This window comes from Sprattus sprattus, assembly GCF_963457725.1.
Source record: "Sprattus sprattus genome assembly, chromosome: 4".
In the NCBI taxonomy this organism is placed as follows: domain Eukaryota; kingdom Metazoa; phylum Chordata; class Actinopteri; order Clupeiformes; family Clupeidae; genus Sprattus; species Sprattus sprattus.
In genome coordinates, this window is record NC_137923.1 from 7,422,032 (window position 1) to 7,437,127 (window position 15,096).

A 15,096-nucleotide genomic window follows, 5' to 3' on the forward strand; every position below is an offset into this window, starting at 1 on the left:
GCAATATGATAATGGGACAACGCTGAAATGATTGACATGCTAGGCTAAAGCCTTTAAAGAGTGAGACCACAATATGCAACAGAATAGATGAAAACAGGTTGCATGACATTTGAAATCCAGAAATTAATAGGCCTGAAAATCTGTGAAGACTCGTTTCACATGGATTAAAAGCCACCGGGTTGTGAAGGACAACTCTCTGGCAAAAAAAGACACACAGATGCTTGCTTTGTATAGTGATTTACAATAACACATCACAACAGAAATGCCCACTAAACTGTTCACTTCACGGTTATTTATAAAAGAAAACTGAACAAAAGAAGGTGAGGCAAATGTGTTTAGAACTTCAGAAAGAAGCATGGGGCACAGAAAAGACAGCAGCAAACAAAACAATATGCTTTTTTTCCTTTTTTTCTGCAAAGGGAACAGATGAAGTACAAAAGAGGTGCCTTCAAAGGAATTAGTCACAAATCTCTCGAACAGGTGAGGTGTACGCACTAGCCTCCACAATTAGGCAGGGGCCAAGAGGTGCAAAACTCCATGGAGACGAATAAAAGATGAGCCGGTTTAAATATTCAACGCGGAGCGTTAGCAGGCACTCAGCATGCAGTGCAGCAGCAAATGCCTCCTAGAACAAAAGTTATTTTGTTCTCCCTTGCAGGGCGATGGAACTCAATTATTATGAGGACGCTGGACAAAGTGAGGATCTCAGCGGCATGACAATCTGCAGGAGAGGAGCACTTAGGTGCAGGGGATTAACACACATGCATGAACTAAGAAGAGACCCCCACGTGACCATGGAGAGAGGGAGACGGGTAGAATTTGTCACATGAAAAATATGTAGGGTTAACAGGTCAAGAACAGAAGAGGAAAAAAAACACTGTAATTAGCTACGTGTCTTAATAAATGTTCAGCTCAATACTCAAAGCTCTGTTCCTGTTTTATATAGTAAGAGAGATAATTTCATTAGCGATCTATTTTTTATTCTTTGGTGGCTTAAACGAAAACACACAGAGGAGGATGAGATGACAGCTGTCCTACCCTCAGAAACTAGAGACAGTTATGATCACCACTGTTAACATCATTATTAAAATCAGTGGCCCTGTCCTGTACGTCTACATTTAATAATAAATAATAATAAATTTTATTTGTATTGCACTTTACATCATACAGATCTCAAAGTGCTACATATTCACAACAAGAGACAGCTTTGTACATGAAGTCCTAGGCTGACACGCTGTGCTTTATTAAGATAGACAAATAATTGTTAAATAAAATTCATTTAGGATTAGCATACCAGGTTATTCAGTGAAACACAAGCGTAATGATACAAGCGTAATGATATTTAAGAGTGTACCAGTTTTCTTTCAATTTTATAGTTTATAAGGTGTGGTTAACCTGTTGATGTTTTTTTTTTCTATTGTTATCCATTCACTAAACAAAGCATCTCTAAAATGTAATATGGTTTAGCACATTTTAATGAGTCTGTCTGATTAAATGAGTATTATATTTGGGCTATTATGCATTCATTGAACAACCCAACTCTTAAATGAAGATGGTTCAGCAAATTTGAATGAGTCTGTCTGCTTAAGTTAGTATTTTATCGTACTGTGCTCTAAGGCATATGATGTAACTGTAACTAGTTGTGAATACTCGCATTATATTACTTCAGCCATCACTGCACCATAATAAAAGTTATTTAAAAAATATTAAAAAAATTGTGCCTATTCAGTTCTGTGATTCTACTGAGTGACATTGACTTCAAAACAAATGTGAGGAATTGATAAACAAGGCTATTACGGTCAGATCCTGGGCTGTGTGGATATAAGAAATTAATCGTAATTCTAGAGAATGTATCACAACCTGGCCTTCAACAAAACTGTTGTATAACGCTAAAACATTCTCTTCAGAATAAATGCACTCTAATATCACTGTAGTAAGACCACAAATACTAATATTACATGTTTATTGTTTGTTTAACGTTTGATGAACAAACTCAGCTAGCTTAACATCTGAATATTTCACAAACAAATTCATTGTAATTAATTAGAGAGCTGACAACTAAGGAGTTGTCAAAGAAAGACCGCAGAATAGACCAATATCAATAGGCATCTGCTAACACTGAGAGAGCTTTGTACATGAAGTCCTTGGCTGACAGGCTGTGCTATATTTATTAGACAAATAATTGTTAAATAAAATAGATCTTCAAAGTGTCCTATCCTTAAAGAGATATGCTGTATTCCTCTCAATTACTGCCTTGAAAATCCCAGAGGAAAACAATTCAGTAACTTTAATTTTTCAGCTGTCAAACTTCATATACTGAAAATGTTTTGCTTTATGTGACGCGAGAAAAATAAATACTTCAAATGAAAAAAAAAAAACATCTAACTTTTTAGATGTACAAATAAATAGCCTGTTTAATGTTGCTCCATCGATAATGAAAGGATGAGCACAGAATTGCAGGTAAACACTTTTGAACAGCCGTGGCAGAGGAATGCAGATGGTAAAATAAGAACTGATATTTCCTCTCGTTGCTGAGGGACAACACTCCGTCTGTCAGTATTCTCGAGTCGGAGAATTGGCAGCGAGGGTAAGGTGACATGGGTTGGCATGTAGATGCCGGTGATGACTCACCGCGTGTTTTGCTGGACAGACGCTTACGCTGGTTGGTGGAGGTGTTGTGTGGGAGGAGGGTGTTTTGCTGGTGGTGATTGCTGTCAACAGGACTGGTGGCTATGATGTTATCCTTGTACTTGCTCATTAGGGACAGTTTTGTATTGTCACTCCCTGATGGTAAAAAGGTCACAGTTAGGGGGGGGCGGGGAGACAGACAGATGGGTGACACACAGACACACTGAGACACACATAAACAAGTCCAAGAAGGACACTGAAATATGTCGTATGTGAAGGAGCATCACTGCAGAGTCTCATCCACACTAGACGAGAGGCGAGGTTAGCCTGGAGGTGAGGCCTGAGCAGACAAGGCCTGTGTAAATGTTTAGCACTTGGCTGCAGACCGCCCTGGGCTGCTAATGTCACTGAGTAAAGTGCCTTATTGTCATTGGCTATTATTCAACACATCCCTTACACGTTACAGTAAATTGAGAAAACCGCCAAGCCAAAACACCATTTTTACAGTCCGGCCTAGCTCAACACATTTGACTGTTAATATCAGTAATGTCATTTTTAGATCAAATCCCATCAATCATCATACATCGGTTTTTGCATTTCTATTTGTAAGAGTCATGATTTGATATGTGATACTGACAATTCAGGGGGAAATGTGTAGGTCTAAATTCTGCACTTACGACTTCACAATCATATGTTTTCAAATTGCTATAACCATCATCTCCGTAACATATGAATACTATGCAGGGTTCAAATGGTTTTGCTTCTTGAGTCACACGTCTGTTTTCTGCAAAGATAGCTACTTTGACAGGCCAGGACTCAGCGCTAGTCAGTGTAATAACCATCAGGTATGAAAATCCCTTTGCCTCCGATGTTTCCTTCCATTACAAGAGTCTTCAGACTAAATCAGATTCATTCCACCCATCAGTGGGATGAAAGAATGCCAGCTCTGTATCACATTATACATACATATGAATCATGTAGCATCATTCTCCAGGTGTCTCATATTATCCTGACAAATATTGCCTGTGAACAGGTAAGCTGCCTTCATTAGACTAGAGGATAAGATGTGCACACACACCCATCAACAAGAATTTTAATAAGAACTAAGAACCTTTTTTTTAACATCAAAAGATAACGTTTAGATTAGCAATCAGGGGCCGTATTCACAAAGAATCTTAGGGCTAAAAGTAGCTCATAAGTGGCGAATTTAGGAGAAACTCCTAAAAATAATGGGCGTGTCAGTCTTAAATTTAGGACTCCTATTTTTTTTCACTAAGAGCAATTCACAAAATATTTTATCCCTAAAAGTAGCACCTAAGTCTAGGACAGTTTAAAACTCCTCATGAGGACTCCTAAGTCACTAAGACCTATTCACAAAAAGTCTTAAAATGGCTGAAGCCAGACGTAATGTGTTGGAGACAATGAACGACTCTGAATTGTTGAGAAGATATCGTTTAAACCGTGAAGGCATCAACATTTTACTAGAATTAGTGCGGGATCCAATCACGTCTCCAACTATCCGAAACAACCCAATCAGTCCGGAAGTTAAATGTTTGATAACATTAAGATTTTTGGCAACGGGGAAAATGCAACTTTGCAACGCAGACGACTTCAGAATATCGCAATCATCAGTAAGCCGATTCATTCATCAAACAATCACCGCACTCTGTAGACCACACATTGTACAACAGTTTATCCGGTTCCCTTTGGACAATCGCCTACTTCAAAGGATCAAGGTCAATTTCATGGCGTTTGCAGGAATGCCCGGTGTCGTGGGTGCCATCGATGGAACACACATTCAAATAATTGCTCCATCCAGAGATGAGGACGTCTTTGTAAACCGCAAAAAGGTACATTCAATTAATACACAGATAGTGTTTGATCCAAATTTCACAATCATGGATATTGTTGCGAAGTGGCCTGGATCTACTCACGATTCGCGCATTTTAATGGAGAGCGCGGTCTGCGCCAGCTTTTTGAGCGGCACCATGTACCTGCTGGATGCCACTTGTTGGGTGACAGTGGCCATCCATGCAAGACATGGCTTTTGACACCCTTCCTCAATCCACAACCGGGAGCACAGTTGAACTACAACATGCAAGTATACGCATGAGGCCTATTTTGGTGACAATACCTGTAGCCGTGACGGCTCTTTTAAAGTCCACTCCGCAATCTCCATCCTACATTGTGACTGGAGCGCATACCACCGCTTCTCGCAGTCATCGACAGAGCGACACACGGCAGGGAATGAAGCATTTATGTTAACACATATGTCCTCCCATGCCTCACGCATAGTTTGCAGGGTGCTTTAATTATTACTTCTTTGATTTCATGCAATTTCCGTGTTTTTTTCGGCAATTTCTCTTTCTCTTAACGTGCAAAGCGTCATTCTTGTTGGATGCACAAACTTGTCATCATGTGTGTGCATTCTGCTAAGTGCACTGTCCATAACTATTTAATATGACTTCATTTGAAGCCTAGGTTATTCTCTTATTTTCTGTTTATTTAGTGGGATCGTTAGGGGGATGTTAGGACTGAGTTTTTAATGAGAGAGCCTGTCAACAACCAATGGTCTGTATGTCCTGTCCTGTTCTGCTTTGTCTCCTCTCAGTAGGCGTGGCTGCAGCCCAGTTACTGAATTGGTGACACCTGGGCCAGGTGTCCCCATTTCCTTTAAGACTGTTCCCACCCCGTTACCCGTTGGAGCTTCTTTTCACTCCCTTTACGTTCTGGCATGCAACACACCTCACTGCATTGTTCACGCATCCATGCACTCACCCTACATTACTGACTTTACTGACTTCCACACTCTACCGTTTTGCTTCTGTTCGTCTTTGTTTGTATTTCTCGTTATAATAAATTACTTGTTATTTTGGTATTTAAACACTGCGTCCTTCCATTTGTCGTGGCTTCTGAGCCAAGTCATGACATGGGGGCTCGTCTAAACTTTCTAAATGTATCATTCTGATTTGCACACCGTAATTTAATTTTCGGTTTTGTTTTTTGCGAGTGCTGCGGGTAAGTGACGTAGTTGGGATTCCCTCAGGTTCCGCTCAAGGGTAGGCCTTGCTGTCGGAGCGGGAAGTCACTGTAGTGTGAAGCGACGTAGTGTTGGTACCGAGGTAAACGCGTTATTTTGTGTGTAGAAGCTCGACCACTGTGCGCAGCGTTTAAGGTAAGTGAATGTTTGACTTGATGTAGGTTCTGGTGGGTTATGCGATGTTTGTCCCTGTTAGGTGAAGCGGCGTTATCCCGTTTGGATTTCGTCGAGGGGGGTTGGTAGTGTTGTGGTGAAAGCGGCTGGAGCAGTCGTCTCGGGAGTGTATCCATGGTGTGAGAGGAGTCGCCAGTTTCTGGTTGCTTTTCTCCCCACTGGGCGTTTGCACTTAATTTCCCACCGCCAGTAACCACATGAAGAGCTAGGCCGCAGCTTAAATAGGTAGGTTGTCGGGCTTTAGATAGTTAGAGGGGCACGCATTGCTTGTTTATCCTTCAGTTTCGAGGTTTTCTTTTTGCATCGAGTCAATCGCTCACTTGTTGTGTTTGTGTAGTTGCGCACAGTGTGAAAATGTCGACGGTCAAGGAGTTCATTGCTTCTCCGTCGGAGGAGTTATTAGATCGGTTCAAGAAAGATCAGCTGCTGGAGCTGGCGGAGCATTACAGACTTGAGGTGAATACTCAGTTTGGAAAGGACAAGGTTAAGGCGATTGTTAAGAGTAATTTGGTTGTTGCAGGGATTTTGGTTGATCGAGAAGCAATTAATGTCACGTCTCCTCTGTCCGTGTCAGTTGAGGGACTGACTTTTGAACAAAGAAAAGAGATGCTGCTGTTACAAATGGAGCATGATAAATATAAAGTAAGTGCCGCGAACGAGAAAGACTTGGCAGTGGAAAAGTTGCGGCAGGAGACGGAACAGACGCGTTTAGATCTAGAGCACAAACTGCAGGTTCTCCGTGAGGAGAAAATCGCGCCGTCGCCTAGGTTAGGCTCTCACTCCGGCGTGGATCAGTTTGAGCAGTTTGATGTTCAGAGAAATCTGAGCCTTGTGCCAAAGTTTTCTGAAAGTGATCCTGACACGTTTTTTCATTTGTTTGAGCGTTTAGCTGAGGCACGAAGGTGGCCCAATTCCGCTCGCGCATTAATGCTCCAGTGTGTGCTTACGGGTAAGGCTCAAAAAGTATTTTCAGCATTGACTGCCGAGGATAGTGAAGATTATTATAAGGTAAAAGTGGCAGTACTGAAGGCGTATGAGCGTGTACCGGAATATTATCGGCAAAAGTTTAGATCATGGAAAAGAGGTCCAACACAGACTCATTTAGAATTCGCACGGGAGTTAACAACGTGTTTTAATCGCTGGTGTGGTTCTGTTGAGGTCTCAGACTTTGGCGGTCTCTGCGATCTTTTGGTACTTGAACAGTTTAAGAACTCTGTCCCGCATCATGTTGCCACTTATATCTGTGAGCAGAAAGCGCACACTGCAGCTGAAGCAGCCGCTCTAGCTGACGATTATGTGTTGATCCATCAGAGCAGTAGTCCTCTTGAGCGCCGGTTCCAGCCTGGCGGGGGTGTTGCAACGTCTGAGGGTTACGATCGTTCATATAGACCTTTTCAGTCTGGTGGTGGGTCTAGTGGTTCAGCTGAGGCAGAGAAGATTTGTAATTTTTGTCATAAACGTGGTCACTGGAAGGCTGACTGTTACATGCTCAAGTCTAGTAACAATAAACCTTTTTTAGGTTCACGTCCTAAGGGGGCTGGCTTGGCTGCCCCTGGTCACTTTAAAGAACCTGCTGTTATGGATGACCAGTCACAGTTAAGCCATTCAGGTGTTACCGAGTCTGCACTCGATTCTTATTTGCCATTCATTAGAACAAGGTTTGTGTCTATGGTTGGCAGTGAGGTGAAGGTGCCTGTGAGAATTCTGAGAGACACCGGGGCATTTGACTCTTTCATTAGAGCTGGGGTGTTACCTTTATCTAGGAACTCTGAATTGGGCAGGTCAGTGCCAGTTCAGGGAATGAGTTTAGATGTTTTGTGTGTGCCACTTCATAAGGTAATGCTTGATTGTGACTTATTTCAGGGTGAAGCGGCACTTGCTGTGCGTCCCGCATTGCCAATTGGGGGAATCTCTGTGATTCTTGGTAATGGTCTGGTAGGTGCTCAGGTCTGGCCTAATGTTGCGCCATCCCTTGTTGTAGATCCTGTGCCTCAGTCGGAGTCTGGGCTGGATGAATGTGCACTAAACTTTCCGGAAACTTTTGCAGCTTGTGCAGTAACGCGTGCTATGGCGCGAGTAACGCCTGAGTCTGGGACTCCTCAGTCTGGTAAGTGCAAGCAGTTGGAAAAGTTTTTTTTGCCTCTAAGTGATTTTCCTGTGTCCATGTCTCGTAGTGAGTTGATTGCTGAGCAGCAGGCTGACTGTTCACTGGCTAGGTTGTATGAGTTGGTCCGACCTGAGAGTGAGATGCGAGACAGTGCCTATGGTTACTTTCTTCAAGATTCACTGTTGGTGAGAAAGTGGGCTTTGCACACAGATATGTTTGTTGGTGACCCTGTTTATCAGCTTGTGTTGCCTGATAAGTTTCGTCAGCCAGCGTTAAAAGTGGCTCATAATGAATCTGGACATTCTGGGGTTCAGAAGACTTATGACCGGCTGTTGAGGCATTTCTTTTGGCCACGCATGAAAAGGGATGTTTCCGCATACATAAAGACTTGTCATACGTGCCAACTAACTGATAAGCCAAATCAAATTCTAAAACCAGCTCCGCTGTATCCTATTCCTGCCATCGGTCAGCCGTTTGAACATTTGATAATTGACTGTGTGGGACCTCTGCCTCGCTCCAGGTCTGGTGCTAACTATTTGTTAACGGTCATGTGTCAGAGTACTCGATACCCGGCAGCGTATCCGCTGCGAACTATTTCAACAAGGTCAGTAGTTCGTGCTCTTTCGCAGTTTATTTCAGTTTTTGGTATTCCCAAGGTTATACAGTCAGATCAAGGTTCAAACTTCTCGTCTCATGTGTTTGCGCAGGTGTTAAAGCAACTCCATGTTCAACACAACCGAGCTTCGGCCTACCATCCTCAAAGTCAAGGGGCGTTGGAGCGATTCCATCAGACACTTAAGTCTCTCCTTCGTGCATATTGTACCGAGTTGGGTAGGGACTGGGAGGAGGGGTTACCTTGGTTGATGCTTGCTGCTAGGGAGGTTACCCAGGAAAGTTTAGGGTTTAGCCCAAACGACTTGGTGTTTGCTCACTCAGTGAGGGGTCCTCTGGCGGTTGTGGCAGATGCCTGGAAGGAAGTAACGCCTCCACAGAATTTGATTGAGTTTGTTAATGGTTTTCGACATCGTCTGTATGTGGCAGGTACACTGGCGAAAGAAAAGCTGGGCGCAGCGCAACAGAAAATGAAGTCATGGTATGATCGTCACACTGAGCATAGGGTGTTTGTTCCAGGGGACCAGGTATTGGCTTTGTTTCCCACTCTTCAGTCTCCCTTTCAGGCCAAGTTTTCAGGGCCATATGCTGTGGTGAAACAGGTGACTGAACAAAATTATCTGATTTCTACACCTGGGCGTAGGAAGAGCACCCAACTCTGCCATGTTAATTTATTAAAGCCATATTACACACGTGCAGGTGTGGTCCCACAGGCAGCTTGTGTAGCTGGGCCTGCTAGTTGGCTTACCGCTTGCCATGAGGAGCAAGATGAGTCCATTGTGCCTGATCAGGCGCTCCAGCTTGGCCGTTTAAAAAACTCTGAGGCTCTGTCTAACCTTGGTGAGTTGCTGGCACATTTGCCCACGTTCCGGTCTGCTGAGTTAAAGGGTTTAATTGACTGTTTTCCCAGTTTGTTTTCTGATACACCTGGTCGCACACATCTAATTGAACACGACATTGAGGTTGGAGATGCTAAGCCGATTAAGCAAAGGTTCTATCGTGCAAATGCAGATAAACTGAAATGTCTAGACAGTGAAATTGCATACATGCTTGAGAATGGTATAGCTGAACCTACTTCCTCTAGTTGGGCATCTCCTTGTCTGCTGGTTCCGAAAGCTGATGGAGCCCTACGCTTCTGTACTGATTTTCGCAAAGTCAATGCCATCACTAAGCCTGATTTGTTCCCTCTTCCAAGAATGGAAGATTGTATAGATCAGGTGGGCTCTGCGAAATTCGTAAGTAAGCTGGATCTGTTAAAAGGATACTGGCAGGTGCCTTTGTCAGACCGTGCTCGAGAGATTGCTGCCTTTATTACACCTAAAGGTTTGTATTCTTACTCAGTTATGCCATTTGGACTTCGGAACGCACCGGCAACATTCCAGCGTCTTATGAATCATGTGGTGGGTGATTTGGAAGGCTGTACAGTATACTTAGATGATGTTGTGGTGTTTTCAGATACTTGGGACGTTCATATTCAGCGGATGCGGGAACTTTTCACTCGTTTGGCGGAGGCAAGGCTCACAGTCAACCTCGCAAAGTGTGAGTTTGCGAGGGCGACTGTGACCTACCTTGGCCGGGTGGTGGGGCAGGGACAGGTTTGCCCTGTGGAGGCAAAGGTCCGAGCTGTTGAGCAGTTTCCTGCACCAACAACTAAAAAAGAGTTGATGCGTTTCCTCGGCCTTGTGGGCTACTATAGGAGTTTCTGTAGAAACTTTTCTACAGTGGTGGCCCCTCTTACTAATCTCCTGAGGGAGAAAGAAAAGTTTGTTTGGTCTCCTGCTTGCCAGGTTGCTTTCCAGCAGGTTAAGCAGCTCCTTTGTGATACGACAATTTTGGCAGCACCACGTTTTGACCAGCCGTTTAAACTATTTGTTGATGCTAGCCTTGTGGGTGCTGGGGCTGTCTTGGTACAGGAGGATGATCGTGGAATAGACAAGCCGGTCAGTTTCTTCTCAAGAAAGTTTAATTCTTACCAGCGGAATTATTCTGTAGTGGAGAAAGAGACTTTGGCGTTGGTTTTTGCTTTGAAGCATTTTGATGTTTATGTTGGTGGCAGTACTCCTGTTATGGTCTTTACAGACCATAATCCACTCACATTTCTTAATTCTTTACATTGTCCTAACCAGAGACTAATAAGATGGTCACTGTTTCTGCAATCTTACTGCTTAGAGATCAGTCACATCAAGGGGACCGACAACGTGGTGGCAGACGCGCTGTCTAGGGCTCCCCAGGTGTAACGGCCTCTTCTGTTCTCGTGTTTTTTTTTCATCCTCTCTTCTACTCTATGCTTCCTAGGTGCACCGGTTGCTGAGTTGGAGAGGTTGAATGGGTGAGCGGTGGGTCAGATGTGACTTACATTCGGGTTCGACCGATCTAATGTCCGGTGATTTATATACATATTTTTTTTTTATACTTTAAAATGTGCTTTAATGTTTATTGTTATAGCCCTGTACTGTGGGCGGGACTCCGCTGGGGAGCCCGCTTTTAAGGGGGGGGGTGTGATGGTCTGCAGGCCTGGTCTGTATGTCCTGTCCTGTTCTGCTTTGTCTCCTCTCAGTAGGCGTGGCTGCAGCCCAGTTACTGAATTGGTGACACCTGGGCCAGGTGTCCCCATTTCCTTTAAGACTGTTCCCACCCCGTTACCCGTTGGAGCTTCTTTTCACTCCCTTTACGTTCTGGCATGCAACACACCTCACTGCATTGTTCACGCATCCATGCACTCACCCTACATTACTGACTTTACTGACTTCCACACTCTACCGTTTTGCTTCTGTTCGTCTTTGTTTGTATTTCTCGTTATAATAAATTACTTGTTATTTTGGTATTTAAACACTGCGTCCTTCCATTTGTCGTGGCTTCTGAGCCAAGTCATGACACCGTCCTCACCCCTTCTAAACTCGTGCATGAGAAGCGACGTCATCCATAGCAACGGAGTTTTTATCTTAAGCTTAGGAGTTGGTATTATCCTTAGTATGAGTAGGTCTCAGAGCCGTTGTGAATAACTTTTAAGAAATTACTCCTACGTAAAAGGTTTTAGCGCGAGTTAGGAGCACTCCTAGTGGTAAGATAAAAGGCTTTGTGAATACGGCCCCAGTTCTCTAGTCGCTTTATTTTCTCTCAACTGTAAAATATGACAAATAAATATTGTGTTAGGGCTCCAACTTTCTATGTAAATAATCATGATATTGCATTGTCTATATTTTGTTCTTAAATGATTTCATATAACTGTTCTACACAATACACGAACATATACTTCTGTAGTTTTAATGTACTTGTATACTTTTTATCTCTACCTGAACACATAGAGACCTGGGGCCGTATTCACAAAGCCTTTTAACTTACCACTAGGAGTGCTCCTAACTCGCGCTAAAACCTTTTACGTAGGAGTAATTTCTTAAAAGTGATTCACAACGGCTCTGAGACCTACTCATACTAAGGATAATACCAACTCCTAAGCTTAAGATAAAAACTCCGTTGCTATGGATGACGTCGCTTCTCATGCACGAGTTTAGAAGGGGTGAGGACGGTGATTGGTTGTTGACAGGCTCTCTCATTAAAAACTCATTCGTGACGTCTCTCTAACAATCCCACTATATCGACTGAAAATAAGAGAGTAACCTAGGCTTCAAATTAAGTCATATTAAATAGTTATGGACAGTGCAGTTAGCAGAATGCACACGCATGATGACAAGTTTGTGCATCCAACGGGAATGACACTTTGCACGTTAAGAGAAATATAAAGCGATCAATATAAAATATGGCAATTGCATGTAATCAAGGCAGTAATAATTAAAGCACCCAGCAAACTGTAAGGCTATTATATTTCCAGCCCTTGACCACTTCAAATATCAGCACATGCGGCCCTTTAAGCCCTCCAATCTTAATTGATCAAAGCGAAACGAACGTGAAACGTATAGCCTAAGCGAAAGCCTACTGGTCCCAGGACCAATAGCCACTGTCACCCCAGCGGCATCCAGCTGGTAAGTTCTCAAAAACCAGACCGCTCTCCGTTGCAGACCGCTCTCCGCTGAAATGCACAAGTCATCGGTACATCCAACTGTTGGATGATGTGGGGTCTACAGTGCGTTGATAGTTTGATGAATTAAACGGCTGAATGATGATCCCCAGTGTCGTCATTTGCGTTTTCTGCGAAGCCAAATAGGCTATCTTTATGTTTCCAAACATTTCACTTCAGGACACATCGTTGTTTAAAGGCGTCATTGCATCCCGCGCTAATTCTACGACAATATTAATACCTTCACGGTTTAAGCAATGTCTTTTATCAATTCCAAGTCGGCTGCAGCCATCTTACGATTTTTTGTGAATAGGTCTTAGTGACTTAGGAGTCCTCATGAGGAGTTTTAAGCTGTCCTAGTCCTTAGGTGCTACTTTTAGGGATAAAATATTTTGTGAATTGCTCTTAGTAAAAAAAATTAGGAGTCCTACATTTAAGACTGACACGCCCATTATTTTTAGGAGTTTCTCCTAAATTTGCCACTTATGAGCTACTTTTAGCCCTAAGATTCTTTGTGAATACGGCCCCTGAAGAAGTAAATCCACTCCTTGGCTCCTTGTTTCTTGTATCTAAACTATTCTTTTGTGGTTCTGAAGCAGCTGTCGTAACCCTCCTCTGTTCTGCTTACTCTATGGGGTGCAAAATCTGACTGGCCCAGGTAATATGAATTGTCAGACCATTGTAGTGTTGCAGGACAAAAAAAAAGGTCTCATGCACAGAAATGATGATATTAAATAGCATTGTCATCATGCTGTGCCACAATGCTGCCAAATGAATGCATGCTTTTCACAGGAAATAAAGCAGACAGTGTGCATCTGAGATGAGATGGAATATGTAGTCATCATCTTATACACTGGGTTGTGCGCTCTATGCAAAATAAAAAAGAACTTCATAAAAGATTAAAATCTGATGAAATTTAGATTATCCTTAGGCAATTCTAATGCAGAATAGCCAGGGACTTCTGTGACACAGTACCTATCTCAAGAGAACAAACTGTGATGCAATCTTATCTGGCATGTACTGTAGGTATGTCAGTTCTGTCAATGTCGAGCCTGTATTTGAGAACATAGCAATAGGAATAGGAATACATAAACACTTGGTTTCACCTTGATCTTGAAACGAGGGTAATGATTGGGAGATACAACAAGGATCTAATGGTCCAATCAATACTTTAAATGGCTGATGTTTAGAGGTTTATAGCTCATCCTCCCTCCTCAGGTGGTAGCCACAAACATAAGCAGGATACACACACACACACACAACAACAACAACGCTAAATCACACAAACAAGCATGTCTGCTCCACCACAAGTCAGTACAAACGCTGCAACTCACGCACCCGGTGTGAGGTCCATGTTGGTTTTGTCGTTGCAGCCCGTGAGAGAGTCGAGCGTGCGCGTCACCTGGCTGGCGAAGTCCTCGCCGCCGTTCATGCACTCGCGCTGCAGGTGGTGGCGCAGGTCGGTGATGTCGTACTCGTAGCCGTCCAGGATGGGCGTCTCGCGGATGCTGAGCGTGCCGCTGGAGTTGTGGCCCTGGCCGCGCGAGTTGCGCAGGCTCTCGCGCGCCTGCCCACCCATCAGCACGGAGGGGATGTAGTGGATCTCGTTGGCCGCCTCAGCGCTGGCGCTCTTCTGGGGCTGGGGCACACGGCGCCGCTTGCACCAGCGCCGGCGCGTGTACAGGATCAGTACCAGGCACAGGATGGACAGCAGCAGGGCAATCATGCCACCCTGGGTGGGTCACAGACAGAGGGAGAGAGAGAACACATTAACATTAACGTGCTGGGACAACATCCATACCTTGGTATATAAATACCTCTTTGTGTGTGGGTGTGTGTGTGGGTGTGGGTGTGTGTGGGTGTGTGTGTGTGTGTTTGTGTGTGTGTGGGAGAGTGTGTTTGTGTGTGTGTGTGTGTGTGTGTGTGTGTGTGTGTGTGTGTGTGTATGTGTGTGTGAGTGTGTATCTAAATATAAACTACTCCTAATTTCAGTAGCTCATATTGCTGCTCATACATTGTAATGGTTGCACCTTTCTCCCATGACGTCACAGCTCTAAATTCAATAAGGTTTTTCATTCCTGTATCATTCTATCTTTGTAAACTCTTTTTACTATTTGCTGTTATTTTATTTTACTTTCATTACCTCACAGTATTGCCTTATTATTTCACCTAAGGCAGCTGCCTTTTCAGTTTGGCAATCTGAATCTCGTTCTAACTAACAATTCTTCCAAATCAAATCCTTCTCATGAGCAAGGAGATATACTAAAACTTGTGATTGCTTGGTAATTGAAACCATGACAAGGAATTTAAGTGGTCTTACAGGTCTATTTCACACAAGAAATGAAGCCTTGTGAACACACACACACACACACACACTTTTCCACAGATTTTTTTTTCACCCAAAAGGCAAATGAGTACAGGGCTTGCTGCATTGGCACCTTAGTGGCAGTTTACCATCCATGAAACCACGCCTTCACAGAGTGAGAAATGCACAGCGGCAGGAGTTGATGCTGCTTTGAC

General features: G+C 43.5%; 1 protein-coding gene across 1 annotated transcript in view; it reads right to left on the reverse strand.

Annotated features, from left to right (window-relative positions):
- The window catches only part of astn1 (astrotactin 1), a gene marked incomplete at both ends in the record, with an annotated part of 181,898 nt that overhangs the window by 123,104 nt on the left and 43,698 nt on the right, over positions 1 to 15,096 (reverse strand). The window contains 2 exons of the mRNA XM_080838023.1: positions 2,632 to 2,784; positions 13,915 to 14,308. Of these exons, the coding sequence (XP_080694149.1) occupies positions 2,632 to 2,784; positions 13,915 to 14,308 (547 nt within the window). The remainder of the gene's footprint in view (positions 1 to 2,631; positions 2,785 to 13,914; positions 14,309 to 15,096) is intronic.